The sequence below is a fragment of the Phyllobates terribilis genome, unplaced genomic scaffold (assembly GCF_046119375.1).
Source record: "Phyllobates terribilis strain yellow unplaced genomic scaffold, ASM4611937v1 Scaffold_143__1_contigs__length_4665640, whole genome shotgun sequence".
NCBI lineage: Eukaryota > Metazoa > Chordata > Amphibia > Anura > Dendrobatidae > Phyllobates > Phyllobates terribilis.
The window spans coordinates 1-16,591 of record NW_027362903.1 but is presented as its reverse complement, the minus strand read 5'-3'; the positions used below and the strand labels follow the sequence as shown (position 1 = coordinate 16,591).

The following is a 16,591-nucleotide window of genomic DNA, read 5'->3' as shown; positions in this document are numbered from 1 at the left end:
ACTGATCCTGAGTTACATCCTGTATTATACTCCAGAGCTGCACTCACTATTCTGCTGGTGCAGTCACTGTGTACATACATTACATTACTGATCCTGAGTTACATCCTGTATTATACTCCAGAGCTGCGCTCACTATTCTGCTGGTGCAGTCACTGTATACATACATTACTGATCCTGAGTTACATCCTGTATTATACTCCAGAGCTGCACTCACTATTCTGCTGGTGCAGTCACTGTGTACATACATTACATTACTGATCCTGAGTTACATCCTGTATTATACTCCAGAGCTGCGCTCACTATTCTGCTGGTGCAGTCACTGTATACATACATTACTGATCCTGAGTTACATCCTGTATTATACTCCAGAGCTGCACTCACTATTCTGCTGGTGCTGTCACTGTGTACATACATTACATTACTGATCCTGAGTTACATCCTGTATTATACTCCAGAGCTGCACTCACTATTCTACTGGTGCAGTCGCTATGTACATACATTACATTACTGATCCTGAGTTACATCCTGTATTATACCCCAGAGCTGCACTCACTATTCTGCTGGTGCAGTCACTGTGTACATACATTACATTACTGATCCTGAGTTACATCCTGTATTATACTTCAGAGCTGCACTCACTATTCTGCTGGTGCAGTCACTGTGTACATACATTACATTACTGATCCTGAGTTACATCCTGTATTATACTCCAGAGCTGCACTCACTATTCTGCTGGTGCAGTCACTGTGCACATACATTACATTACTGATCCCGAGTTACATCCTGTATTATACTCCAGAGCTGCACTCACTATTCTGCAGGTGCAGTCACTGTGTACATACATTACATTACTGATCCTGAGTTACATCCTGTATTATACTCCAGAGCTGCACTCACTATTCTGCGGGTGCAGTCACTGTGTACATACATTACATTACTGATCCTGAGTTACATCCTGTATTATACTCCAGAGCTGCACTCACTATTCTGCTGGTGCAGTCACTGTGTACATACATTACATTACTGATCCTGACTTACGTCCTGTATTATACTCCAGAGCTGCACTCACTATCCTGCTGGTGCAGTCACTGTGTACATACATTACATTACTGATCCTGACTTACGTCCTGTATTATACTCCAGAGCTGCACTCCTATTCTGCTGGTGCAGTCACTGTGTACATACATTACATTACTGATCCTATACTGATCCTGAGTTACCTCCTGTATTATACTCCAGAGCTGCACTCACTATTCTGCTGGTGCAGTCACTGTGTACATACATTACTGATCCTGAGTTTCCTCTTTCATACTGGTTGGGTTACACTGCCTCCTCCTGGACACTTGACATATTACAACTTAGTAGATGTCAATGTCTTAAAATGTCCATCCCCTCTGGGTCACTTGGATCTCCACTGCCGGCTCGTTATTATTTCTGATTCTGCAGGACATGTCTATGATCAGTGCTTCCAGGACGTATTATCGAAGTCTGGGAGAATTTTAGATTTGCTTCCTTTTCCAACTGCGGCATTAAATCCTTCAGTTTGCTTTACACTGCAGCTTTGCTCTATTAAACTATAGCTGTGATCAGTTATTTTAGTTTAGCTAAATCATCTGTTGGACACTGGGCAAGTGAGCCTCTTGTCTCATTTGAGGTGCAAGCAGCTGCAGAGTCCCTCCTCCATACTTTACACTGCTGTTTTACTTTTCCTGCTTGCTCAGGAAGTCAGTGCACAGGGAGCAGAACGTCTTTTGCAGTTTTTTTCCCATTATTGCTATTATTTAGTGTCTGATACACTTGTTACATGATGATGTCAGTAAAGTGCTGTGGAATTAATGGGGCTATATAAGGGAGTAAAATAAAATAAAATAAAAATAAATAAATTACATCACCACCTGGTGGCCGCGTCAGAAATTGCAGACTTGCCAGGAAAATGCCGATTACTGTCAGAACACAAATCGGTAAATATTATCCAACATATTTCATGTTTATGTTCTTAAAAAACATCTTCTGATGGCAGCACAGCGATATTCACAATCTGCCTGGTCTGAACAGTGGCGGTATTGTGCGTCTATGTGGACATTGATGTGGACTTACGCCAATCATGATTTCCAGCTCCTGCCCCGAGACTGAAAAATATCTGACCCCCACTCCAAACATTTCCATTTAATCCCCCCTATGTGTCACGGATACGGATACAATGTGTCCACATAACCTGAACGCCCGGAGCGGAGAGATTCCGGATGTTACACATTATTTCCTCTTCATTTAAGGATTTTTTTTTTAGATTCCGTCACAATTTTTGGTTCTGGTACGTTACACAGCGTGAGAAAACACCGCAGCCAGAAGACGGGGACCAAAGCCCATTGTGAGGAGCCCCCCGAGCTGAGGACAAAGCGGTGTCCTGGCTGGGGTATAAATAGGCACCTGATGTGTTCCCTATAAGGGTGGGACGGACGCAGGGATGGGACCTCATACAATCCCCCCTCACATATAAGCTCCGCTCACATCTGAAGCTGCCACATTCATCTCAGCTCCACTCCCTACAACCTCCTCCATCATGGACGACATCTACAAGGCAGCGGTAAGTGACTGTATGGATGTGACAGGGACACAAAGAAGTCTCTGACACAGTTCACATTGCAATTCTTCATCAGTTTCAAAATCTCTGCTTGCTGCAAGTAAACTGCATGTTAACAGCCAGACCCTAAACACAATCCTGATAGAAGACGTCTCACAGGTGAGAGTTTGTTACATTGTATCAGGTCTAGATCCTCTGTGAACTGAACAGCCTGAAATCCAGTCTGATACATTGTAGCAAACTATTAAGGATGGAGAGATCTGAGCAGCAGATGCCATTGTCTCAGAGGATTGTAGGGACTGGATACAATTGTAACAAGTAGCAGATCAGAACAAGTTTACAGCTATACTGGATATAAAGACAAGTACTATCAATCACCAACAGCAAGGAGAGATACTGAAACTGGGCAGAGGGCTAGGGAAAAGAGACTGTGAGACAGGCCAGTGCAATCTATTACTCCCTGCTATCAGCCATTACTGGGGGAGGAGACTGTAGGACAGGAGACTACAATCTATTACTCCCTGTTATCAGCCATTACTGGAGGAGGTGACTGTAGGACAGGAGACTACAATCTATTACTCCCTGTTATCAGCCATTACTGGAGGAGGAGACTGTAGGACAGGAGACTACAATCTATTACTCCCTGTTATCAGCCATTACTGGGGGAGGGGACTGTAGGACAGGAGACTACAATCTATTACTCCCTGTTATCAGCCATTACTGGGGGAGGAGACTGTAGGACAGGAGACTACAATCTATTACTCCCTGTTATCAGCCATTACTGGGGAGGAGACTGTAGGACAGGAGACTACAATCTATTACTCCCTGTTATCAGCCATTACTGGGGGAGGGGACTGTAGGACAGGAGACTACAATCTATTACTCCCTGTTATCAGCCATTACTGGGGGAGGTGACTGTAGGACAGGAGACTACAATCTATTACTCCCTGTTATCAGCCATTACTGGAGGAGGTGACTGTAGGACAGGAGACTACAATCTATTACTCCCTGTTATCAGCCATTACTGGGGGAGGTGACTGTAGGACAGGAGACTACAATCTATTACTCCCTGTTATCAGCCATTACTGGGGGAGGGGACTGTAGGACAGGAGACTACAATCTATTACTCCCTGTTATCAGCCATTACTGGGGGAGGTGACTGTAGGACAGGAGACTACAATCTATTACTCCCTGTTATCAGCCATTACTGGGGGAGGTGACTGTAGGACAGGAGACTACAATCTATTACTCCCTGTTATCAGCCATTACTGGGGGAGGTGACTGTAGGACAGGAGACTACAATCTATTACTCCCTGTTATCAGCCATTACTGGGGGAGGTGACTGTAGGACAGGAGACTACAATCTATTACTCCCTGTTATCAGCCATTACTGGGGGAGGAGACTGTAGGACAGGAGACTACAATCTATTACTTTTGAGATTTTCTGCACTCGATAAACTTGTAGTTTTGTCCCTGGTCCTATAATCAGGAGAAGTCCCTGCAGCTCCAGGACCTGTATAAGGATCGTAATGTAGAGCCTGAGCCATAAGCGTTCAGTAGGAGGGATGGGCAGAGCGGTGGGAGGTGTGCGGCGCTGAATCTACAGACCTGACCATTGCACGGTGCAGAGGAGCCGACATCACAGGGATCGTCCTAATCCCCAGAATGTGTCCTCGAATCTCTGCCCCGAGGTCGCGTGATCCGATCACTATATATAGTAACATTACTGCAGACAATGGAGATTATCACCCACCTGTCTATTCTACAGAAACCCCCTCCCACCGCACAGCCCGAAATATACCACTGAGGATTATGGGAAATATTTTCACTCAGCTTTGATTTCCAAAAAGGGAATATTCTCCACTTCATGATTAAGCCTTACCTACCTGCAGAGTGACCTCAGAGATCAGCGGTGACATCACTGAGAATGCCGCCTATCTATCACTAGAGATCAGAGGTGACATCACTGAGAATGCCGCCTATCCATCACCAGAGATCAGCGGTGACATCACTGAGAATGCCGCCTATCCATCACCAGAGATCAGCGGTGACATCACTGAGAATGCCGCCTATCCATCACCAGAGATCAGCGGTGACATCACTGAGAATGCCGCCTATCCATCACCAGAGATCAGCGGTGACATCACTGAGAATGCCGCCTATCCATCACTAGAGATCAGCGGTGACATCACTGAGAATGCCTCCTATCCATCACTAGAGATCAGCGGTGACATCACTGAGAATGCCTCCTATCCATCACTAGAGATCAGCGGTGACATCACTGAGAATGCCGCCTATCCATCACCAGAGATCAGCGGTGACATCACTGAGAATGCCGCCTATCCATCACTAGAGATCAGCGGTGACATCACTGAGAATGCCGCCTATCCATCACCAGAGATCAGCGGTGACATCACTGAGAATGCCGCCTATCCATCACTAGAGATCAGCGGTGACATCACTGAGAATGCCGCCTATCCATCACCAGAGATCAGCGGTGACATCACTGAGAATGCCGCCTATCCATCACTAGAGATCAGCGGTGACATCACTGAGAATGCCGCCTATCCATCACCAGAGATCAGCGGTGACATCACTGAGAATGCCGCCTATCCATCACCAGAGATCAGCGGTGACATCACTGAGAATGCCGCCTATCCATCACCAGAGATCAGCGGTGACATCACTGAGAATGCCGCCTATCCATCACCAGAGATCAGCGGTGACATCACTGAGAATGCCGCCTATCCATCACTAGAGATCAGCAGTGACATCACTGAGAATGCCGCCTATCCATCACTAGAGATCAGCGGTGACATCACTGAGAATGCCGCCTATCCATCACTAGAGATCAGCGGTGACATCACTGAGAATGCCGCCTATCCATCACCAGAGATCAGCGGTGACATCACTGAGAATGCCGCCTATCCATCACCAGAGATCAGCGGTGACATCACTGAGAATGCCTCCTATCCATCACCAGAGATCAGCGGTGACATCACTGAGAATGCCTCCTATCCATCACCAGAGATCAGAGGTGACATCACTGAGAATGGCGCCTATCCATCACCAGAGATCAGCGGTGACATCACTGAGAATGCCGCCTATCCATCACTAGAGATCAGCGGTGACATCACTGAGAATGCCGCCTATCCATCACCAGAGATCAGCGGTGACATCACTGAGAATGCCGCCTATCCATCACCAGAGATCAGCGGTGACATCACTGAGAATGCCGCCTATCCATCACCAGAGATCAGCGGTGACATCACTGAGAATGCCGCCTATCCATCCCTAGAGATCAGCGGTGACATCACTGAGAATGCCGCCTATCCATCACCAGAGATCAGAGGTGACATCACTGAGAATGCCTCCTATCCATCACCAGAGATCAGAGGTGACATCACTGAGAATGCCGCCTATCCATCACCAGAGATCAGAGGTGACATCACTGAGAATGCCTCCTATCCATCACTAGAGATCAGCGGTGACATCACTGAGAATGCCGCCTATCCATCACTAGAGATCAGCGGTGACATCACTGAGAATGCCGCCTATCCATCACTAGAGATCAGAGGTGACATCACTGAGAATGCCGCCTATCCATCACCAGAGATCAGCGGTGACATCACTGAGAATGTCGCCTATCCATCACCAGAGATCAGAGGTGACATCACTGAGAATGCCGCCTATCCATCACCAGAGATCAGCGGTGACATCACTGAGAATGCCTCCTATCCATCACCAGAGATCAGCGGTGACATCACTGAGAATGCCGCCTATCCATCACCAGAGATCAGCGGTGACATCACTGAGAATGCCTCCTATCCATCACCAGAGATCAGCGGTGACATCACTGAGAATGCCGCCTATCCATCACCAGAGATCAGCGGTGACATCACTGAGAATGCCGCCTATCCATCACCAGAGATCAGCGGTGCCATCACTGAGAATGCCGCCTATCCATCACCAGAGATTAGCGGTGACATCACTGAGAATGCCTCCTATCCATCACCAGAGATTAGCGGTGACATCACTGAGAATGCCTCCTATCCATCACCAGAGATTAGCGGTGACATCACTGAGAATGCCTCCTATCCATCACCAGAGATCAGCGGTGACATCACTGAGAATGCCGCCTATCCATCACTAGAGATCAGCGGTGACATCACTGAGAATGCCTCCTATCCATCACCAGAGATCAGCGGTGACATCACTGAGAATGCCGCCTATCCATCACTAGAGATCAGCGGTGACATCACTGAGAATGCCTCCTATCCATCACTAGAGATCAGCGGTGACATCACTGAGAATGCCGCCTATCCATCACCAGAGATCAGCTGTGACATCACTGAGAATGCCGCCTATCCATCACCAGAGATTAGCGGTGACATCACTGAGAATGCCTCCTATCCATCACCAGAGATCAGCGGTGACATCACTGAGAATGCCTCCTATCCATCACCAGAGATCAGCGGTGACATCACTGAGAATGCCGCCTATCCATCACCAGAGATCAGCGGTGACATCACTGAGAATGCCGCCTATCCATCACCAGAGATCAGCGGTGACATCACTGAGAATGCCTCCTATCCATCACTAGAGATCAGCGGTGACATCACTGAGAATGCCGCCTATCCATCACTAGAGATCAGCGGTGACATCACTGAGAATGCCGCCTATCCATCACTAGAGATCAGCGGTGACATCACTGAGAATGCCGCCTATCCATCACCAGAGATCAGCGGTGACATCACTGAGAATGCCGCCTATCCATCACTAGAGATCAGCGGTGACATCACTGAGAATGCCTCCTATCCATCACCAGAGATCAGCGGTGACATCACTGAGAATGCCTCCTATCCATCACCAGAGATCAGCGGTGACATCACTGAGAATGCCGCCTATCCATCACTAGAGATCAGCGGTGACATCACTGAGAATGCCTCCTATCCATCACTAGAGATCAGCGGTGACATCACTGAGAATGCCGCCTATCCATCACTAGAGATCAGCGGTGCCATCACTGAGAATGCCGCCTATCCATCACCAGAGATTAGCGGTGACATCACTGAGAATGCCTCCTATCCATCACCAGAGATCAGCGGTGACATCACTGAGAATGCCTCCTATCCATCACCAGAGATCAGCGGTGACATCACTGAGAATGCCGCCTATCCATCACTAGAGATCAGCGGTGATATCACTGAGAATGCCTCCTATCCATCACTAGAGATCAGCGGTGACATCACTGAGAATGCCTCCTATCCATCACTAGAGATCAGCGGTGACATCACTGAGAATGCCGCCTATCCATCACCAGAGATCAGCGGTGACACCACTGAGAATGCCTCCTATCCATCACTAGAGATCAGCGGTGACATCACTGAGAATGCCTCCTATCCATCACTAGAGATCAGCGGTGACATCACTGAGAATGCCGCCTATCCATCACTAGAGATCAGAGGTGACATCACTGAGAATGCCTCCTATCCATCACTAGAGATCAGCGGTGACATCACTGAGAATGCCTCCTATCCATCACTAGAGATCAGCGGTGACATCACTGAGAATGCCGCCTATCCATCACCAGAGATCAGCGGTGACATCACTGAGAATGCCGCCTATCCATCACCAGAGATCAGCGGTGACATCACTGAGAATGCCTCCTATCCATCACTAGAGCTCAGCGGTGACATCACTGAGAATGCCGCCTATCCATCACTAGAGATCAGCGGTGACATCACTGAGAATGCCGCCTATCCATCACCAGAGATCAGCGGTGCCATCACTGAGAATGCCGCCTATCCATCACCAGAGATCAGCGGTGACATCACTGAGAATGCCGCTTATCCATCACCAGAGATCAGCGGTGCCATCACTGAGAATGCCGCCTATCCATCACTAGAGATCAGCGGTGCCATCACTGAGAATGCCTCCTATCCATCACTAGAGATCAGCGGTGACATCACTGAGAATGCCTCCTATCCATCACTAGAGATCAGCGGTGACATCACTGAGAATGCCTCCTATCCATCACTAGAGATCAGCGGTGACATCACTGAGAATGCCTCCTATCCATCACTAGAGATCAGCGGTGACATCACTGAGAATGCCGCCTATCCATCACCAGAGATCAGCGGTGACATCACTGAGAATGCCTCCTATCCATCACTAGAGCTCAGCGGTGACATCACTGAGAATGCCGCCTATCCATCACTAGAGATCAGCGGTGACATCACTGAGAATGCCGCCTATCCATCACCAGAGATCAGCGGTGCCATCACTGAGAATGCCGCCTATCCATCACCAGAGATCAGCGGTGACATCACTGAGAATGCCGCTTATCCATCACCAGAGATCAGCGGTGCCATCACTGAGAATGCCGCCTATCCATCACTAGAGATCAGCGGTGCCATCACTGAGAATGCCGCCTATCCATCACCAGAGATCAGCGGTGACATCACTGAGAATGCTGCTTATCCATCACCAGACCTCAGAAAGGTGGGGTTTGGTCAGTTTTGGGGTCTGCACCTCTGGTCTCCCCCACATTAGGTGATGTGCGCTCAGGACTATATTTGGGGTGGATTTTGGCCCCTCTTGATGCTATTACTGGATGAGGAGATAACGGCTCCTGGATTCGCTGCCAGCGCTGGGAACATAGTGCTTTTGTCTCGACCTACAGCGTTCGTATCACTGAGCCAGAAATAATCCTGCGGCCGCTGAGGGCCTGATGGGACTTGGTATATTTAGTGATGGGCGCGGGGATTGCTCCATTGTTGTGACTCTGCTGCGTTATCATAACTGTATTTCGCTTGTAAGAAAAAAAATAAAACATTCAATTATTTATTCTAAGATCTGTGAATGGGAGAAATCCCCTCCAGTCCTGTGCACAGCTGGGGGTTTGTTACAATGGACGTCACAGACCATAAGAAGCCTCATTACAATTTTTCCATAGTAACTGATTTGTTGCTTTGTACCGGTTTGGGTCAGCGCCTCCTAATAATTGTCTTTTCCTCTCTTATTTCCGCATCTTTTTTTTTATTTTCAGGTTGAACAACTTACAGACGAGCAAAAAAACGGTAAATTTCCAAATAATCTAGACAGTTAATGTCATATCTGTAAATGTTTTGCTTCCTGAGGAGCTGAACTCCGATCCCGATCCTTAAACGTCTCACAGCTGAGGGTTTGTTACACTTGTATCCAGTCCACACAATCCTCTGTGCGATAAACACATCAGCAGCACAAATCTCTCTGATCCTGATACTTTGTTACAATGTATCAGTCCAGAGATCAGGGAGTTTACGTGTCAGGGGATTATTTAGATTGGATGCAAAAGTAACAAACCCTCAGCGAAGGCCTTAAAATTAGTGGGGAATTAGAACACAGAAATAGAATTCACCACTTCCGATTAGAAGAGCTGCTGTGCCTGTGTCCCCATGATAACACTTCCTGTCACTCTGTTGGTAACAGACACAGATAAGAAGTTGGCAGGAGTCTTTTGGGAAAATCAGCAGATAAACAGTTGTAGAATTCATCCTGTCCTGGAAATACTCCACAATATTCCAATAACTCGCTAAGAATGATATCATTTGGAATTTACAGTTTCAGAAAGTTTTTGACTTTTTTTTTTCCCCAGAATTCAGAGCAGCTTTCGATATTTTCGTCCAAGATGCGGAGGACGGATGCATCAGCACAAAGGAGCTGGGCAAAGTGATGAGAATGCTGGGACAGAACCCCACCCCCGAGGAGCTGCAGGAGATGATAGACGAGGTGGATGAGGATGGTGAGAGTTGTACTGACGCCACTTATTGTTGTGTCTGCTCCAGGTATCATTCTATAGATTACATATAAGCAGAGACTGCAGGAATATCAACATCAGATCTTATGCTCCAGTCCCATCCAGAGCTGCAATCATAGTTCTGCTGCATGAGCAGAAACAGCATCACTCAGCTCAGCACAGCATGGCAGCTGCTCAGACACAGAACCACCAGGGGGCAGCAAAGCACTGACAGCACAACTGTGACTGCAGCTCTGGGTGTGAATGGAGCACTGGTGGAAACAGACAGAAGAGGCCCCTGTGCAAGAGCAATATATGGGTACTTTCAGTCCAATAGCTCCTCATAATGCACAATTGGAGGAGGTAGTGGCCCCCTGACCTCTTGGGCCCCTGTTGCACCAATGATATCTCCGCCCCTGGACAATGATTAAATCAAAAAATCTGCTCAAACATTAACTACAAAGTGTAAGAATGTAATGATTTTAGTGGACGACCTGTTACATTTAACAAAGTAAAATTCTGCTGTGGCCGCTGCTCGCTGCACTGGCTCCTGTTAATGGACAAGAGTCCAACTTGTCGCTCTCCAGCTGTAGAAAAACTACAATTCTCACCATACTGCATGTGAGGGGGCTTGGTGGGAGTTGTAGTTCTGGAGCACGGGAGCGCCACAGCTTGCAGATATCTCTTTGCCGCTGGATGACGTTCATCGCTGGTGTTTCCATCTTCCAGGCAGCGGCACTGTGGACTTCGATGAGTTTCTGGTCATGATGGTTCGGTGCATGAAAGACGACAGTAAAGGGAAATCCGAGGAGGAGCTGTCAGATCTGTTCCGCATGTTTGACAAGTGAGTGATCAGATGCCCTTTAAGACATAAGGAGCTCAATCTCCAGCAAAATCATCATCATTAAAGGGAGTGTCTCAGTCCAAAGTAAGCGCAAAGCCTTGTAGGGGATATCACCCCCCCATAAATATCGCTCCATTAGTAACCGCTGCCTCCTCTGCAGAAAGTAAAGTTTAATCAAACATGCTAATTAGGTGCTCAGTGCACCCTGGGCGTGACCAAGAGGCTCAAGGCACTGTTCTGTCCACTGGTTTTGCATGTCCCCGCCTCCCTCACTAGTGATTGATAGCACTGCCTGCTTTAGATTTCTCTGCAGACAGAGCTCTCTCCAGTCGAGCAGCGCTGTCAATCACCTGATATTCTATTGTGTCCGTGTTCTGAAGACTTTCCCCCGACCTTCCCACATTCAGGACTGCGGCGCTGGTCCCGGATGGTTGGGAGGTATATCGTATCCCCTGCACAGCCATGTGCTTAACTTATACTGTCAGTTTGGGCTGATATACTCCAGTCACATCCAAAGCTGCATCAACAATCGCACACATGTGGAGCTGCATTCACAGTTTGTATGTTTCAGTCACATTTAGGTTGTGTTCACACTCAGCAGTCATGCTGCAGCTTTTAACCCACGACAGCCCTGAACCGCTGCGGTCCTGCATGTGACAGCTGTTTCCCAGCAAGATTAAGTGATTGTGCAGGGAAACCATAGAAAGACTGCAGCGGCACAGGACTCGCGTGCTTAAAAGCCTCAGCATGACCGCTGTGTGTGAACACCACCATAGAGCTGCATTTATTCTTTCATCCAGGTCACATCTGTCTTTGCATTTAGAAATCAGACTCTAGTCACATCCAGAGCTGCAGTCACAGTTGTTTCAGTTACACCAAGAGCATTATTTGCAAATCTTATATTCCAGCCACCTGCAGAAACACAAGCTCCAATCACATCCAGAGCTGTATTAACATGTTACATTTAGAGCTGCATTCATATAAATACTTGTATGCCAAAAATGACAAAAGTATTCTTGGGGTGATACCTTTATTGGCTAACCAGGAAATATATATATATGCAAGCTTTCAGAGCACAGAGGCTCCTTCTTCAGGCGAGATTACAAATGAATTCATAAGACAAAAGGCACAGCATTGGAGAGATGTTACAACAAGACATTTGTTCATGAGGTGTAAGTTGTGATGCCTCCTACAGATAAGTTAGGGAGAGCAAATTAGTTTTTTTTTGTTGCAAAATGAGAGGCCTTGGGAATGTTTAATTATCTGGAGGTGTGAACTGTGTCCATGTAGTGAGTCATAATCCCAGGTGTTATATTTAGTCCTGTTGTCAGTGAATTGAACATCCTTGTCAATTTGAATTCCCAAATTTTTCTTTCTCTGTTGCCCTTGAAGTGACCTTTTTAGTATTAAAACTTTTAGATCTTTCATACAGTGTCCCCGGCCACAGAAATGTTTTCCCACAGGTGTGTCCAGTTCATTCTTAATTGTGTGTCTGTGTAAATTCATTCTCGTTTGCAGCCTTTGCATCGTTTCTCCAATATAAACTCCTTCCGTGCACCTTGTACATTGTATCGTGTCACCACATTGGAGGATGTACATGAAAAGACATCCATGATTTTGTAGTCCTGATTTGTGTTGGGTATACAGACTGTATTTGATGGTGATATCTGGGTACAAGTTTTGCATTTATTATTTTACATGGGAATGTGCCCGTCACTGATTGTGATCAGAGGACACTTCTGACAAGGAGATTCCTTAAGTTAGGGGGCTGTTTGTAGGAGAGAAGTGGTAGTTCTGGGAATATTTCTTTCAGTTTGTGGTCTCTGTGGAATATGGGTTGGAGATCAGCACCAATCTTCCTTAGGATGTTCATGTGGGGGTTGTATGTGACCACAAGAGGCGCCTGTTCTTATCCTCCCTCTGTCTATAATCCAGGAGGCCGCTTCTTGGATCTGTTCATCTATTACCAGTGGATGGGATCCTTCTTGTAGGAATGTATTCCTCAGTGATAGCAGCTGCAGTTTTCTATCCTTGCTGTCTGAACAGATTCCAATGTATCTCAGAGCCTGACTGTAGATGATGGATTTTTTTGTGCGTCTTGGATGAAAGCTGTTCCATCTAAGATATGCCGGACGTCCTGTGGGCTTATGGTAAATCGATGTTTGTACGGTGTTGTCTTTGATGTATATGGTCATGAGAAGTTGAGGGTGAGCTTTATGGTTGATATCACACCACAAGATAATCTGAACAACACATCAAAAAAGAAAAAGAGGGCAGACTGGACCCCACAACCTGGGCACAGCCAAACTCTGGATCACTATGTAGACTGTTTCCGTAAAAAAGTTAAATCTGACATTTCTGACAGACGCCACAAAGTGCCGCACAATATCAGTATGGAGGAAAGAAAAGCCATACAGTCTTTAAAAGCAAATAACAATATCATTATCAAACCAGCAGACAAAGGAGGAGCTGTAGTCATTATGGACATGTCAGATTACATCCAAGAAGCACACAGACAACTCTTGGATATAAAATACTACACTCCACTTCAGGAAGATCCCACCAAAAAATACACAGAGGAACTAACACATATCATCAATGGGTTTGATTCTACTTCATCCTCACTACTGGAACTAATACCAGACAATCCCCAAACAGGTACCTTCTACATGTTACCTAAAATACATAAAGGAGGTAATCCTAGGAGGCCAATCATTTCTGGCATTGGGACATTAACGGAAAATATCTCCGGCTGGGTGGAGAACATTCTGAAACCCCTGGTGAGACGCACACCCAGCTATATCCAGGACACCACGGATAGCCTCTGCAAACTGTCAGCTCTCGGCCCACTTCCGGAGGACACAATACTAGCCGCCATGGATGTAGAGTCTCTCTACTCCAACATTCCTCATGAGGATGGGATTGCAGCATGCAGACATTTCCTACAAAAAACAATCTGGCCACAGAACCAACTCTGCAATTCATCAGGGTTGTGCTCCAGCACAATTATTTCTCCTTTGGGAACAATTTATACCAACAATGTATGGGCAGCGCCATGGGAAGCAAAATGTCCCCACAATATGCTAACCTATTTATGGCTAAACTAGAGGAGGGGTTTTTGTCATCTTGCTCTATTAAACCCCTAGCATACTTCCGCTACATTGATGATCTGCTAATAATCTGGACAGGCTCAAAAGATGATCTGCTGACCTTCCACGATAACTTCAACAGGTTCCACCCAACCATCAAGCTAACCTCAACTTCTCAAAATCCCAAATACATTTTCTGGACACGACACCATACAAACCTCAATTTACCATAAGCCCACAGGACGTCCGGCATATCTTAGATGGAACAGCTTTCATCCAAGACGCACAAAAAAATCCATCATCTACAGTCAGGCTCTGAGATACATTGGAATCTGTTCAGACAGCAAGGATAGAAAACTGCAGCTGCTATCACTGAGGAATACATTCCTACAAGAAGGATCCCATCCACTGGTAATAGATGAACAAATTCACAGAGCTACAAGGATACCAAGAAGCGGCCTCCTGGATTATAGACAGAGGGAGGATAAGAACAGGCGCCTCTTGTGGTCACATACAACCCCCACATGAACATCCTAAGGAAGATTGGTGCTGATCTCCAACCCATATTCCACAGAGACCACAAACTGAAAGAAATATTCCCAGAACTACCACTTCTCTCCTACAAACAGCCCCCTAACTTAAGGAATCTCCTTGTCAGAAGTGTCCTCTGATCACAATCAGTGACGGGCACATTCCCATGTAAAATAATAAATGCAAAACTTGTACCCAGATATCACCATCAAATACAGTCTGTATACCCAACACAAATCAGGACTACAAAATCATGGATGTCTTTTCATGTACATCCTCCAGGGTGGTGACACGATACAATGTACAAGGTGCACGGAAGGAGTTTATATTGGAGAAACGATGCAAAGGCTGCAAACGAGAATGAATTTACACAGACACACAATTAAGAATGAACTGGACACACCTGTGGGAAAACATTTCTGTGGCCGGAGACACTGTATGAAAGATCTAAAAGTTTTAATACTAAAAGGTCACTTCAAGGGCAACAGAGAAAGAAAAATTTGGGAATTCAAATTGACAAGGATGTTCAATTCACTGACAACAGGACTAAATATAACACCTGGGATTATGACTCACTACATGGACACAGTTCACACCTCCAGATAATTAAACATTCCCAAGGCCTCTCATTTTGCAACAAAAAAAAACTAATTTGCTCTACCTAACTTATCTGTAGGAGGCATCACAACTTACACCTCATGAACAAATGTCTTGTTGTAACATCTCTCCAATGCTGTGCCTTTTGTCTTATGAATTCATTTGTAATCTCGCCTGAAGAAGGAGCCTCTGTGCTCTGAAAGCTTGCATATATATTTCCTGGTTAGCCAATAAAGGTATCACCCCAAGAATACTTTTGTCATTTTTGGCATACAAGTATTTATATCGATTTTTCTGGCTAACACAGTACCACAATATAACTTTGCATTGTACATCAGAGCTGCATTCATAATTATTTGTCGCAGTCACAGTTATTTTACTCCTATCACATCCAGAGCTGCATTCAGAGTATTTATGTGTCACTTCCTGATCTGCAGCAACAAATCACACACTTACCCAGAGCTGCATTCACAATTTGTATGTTTCAGTCACATTCAGAGCTGCATTCCTTGTTCATTTCTTCAGGTCACATCAGCCTTTGTGCTCACAGATCATGTACTCCAGTCACATCCAGAGCTGCATTTGAAGTTCTTATATTCCAGATACATCCAGAGCTGCAGTCTAAATTCTGCTCTTTCATGCACTATGCTGGCAATCACTCTCTGAAGGTCTGAGATCCCACAAAGTGCAGCACAAAGCAGCAGGTTGTGCTCTACAGGCCAAGGACCAGCAGGGGGCAGCAGCACAGATCAGCAGACTGAGCCCTAGCTGGAGACTAGAGATACAATTGCTGCAGCTCTGGATGTGAGTGGAGTTAGGAAAGTAAAAAATTACAAAGTATCTATGAAGTCCCACAACATTGTATGACATTAGGGGCAGAACTTTGGGCAGTTGTTCCTTTCCAAGGCATGATGGCAGCAGGAACACATAGATATTTCCGGTACTTTACATCTCTGCAGAAATGCTGACGGATACATCGACCTGGAGGAGCTGAAGAACATGCTGCAAGCGACTGGCGAGACCATAACCGAAGACGATATCGAGGAGCTGATGAAAGACGGCGACAAAAACAACGACGGCAAAATCGATTATGATGGTGAGTTCACGTCAGGAGCCGGAGATAGTCGCCATATCGCGATACACGGAACCTCAACTATTCATCTTTTGTC

The 16,591-nt window shown here is 46.2% G+C and overlaps 1 protein-coding gene across 1 annotated transcript; it reads left to right on the top strand.

Annotated features, from left to right (window-relative positions):
• Positions 1 to 2,470: 2,470 nt before the first annotated feature.
• On the top strand, positions 2,471 to 16,518 carry LOC141206884 (troponin C, slow skeletal and cardiac muscles-like; the record flags this gene model as incomplete). The annotated part of the gene is made up of 5 exons (XM_073664253.1): positions 2,471 to 2,584; positions 9,633 to 9,663; positions 10,221 to 10,367; positions 11,091 to 11,205; positions 16,382 to 16,518. Coding segments are annotated over exons 1-5 (454 nt in total), but the record flags the coding sequence as incomplete, so codon positions are not given.
• Between the last annotated feature and the right edge of the window lie 73 nt (positions 16,519 to 16,591).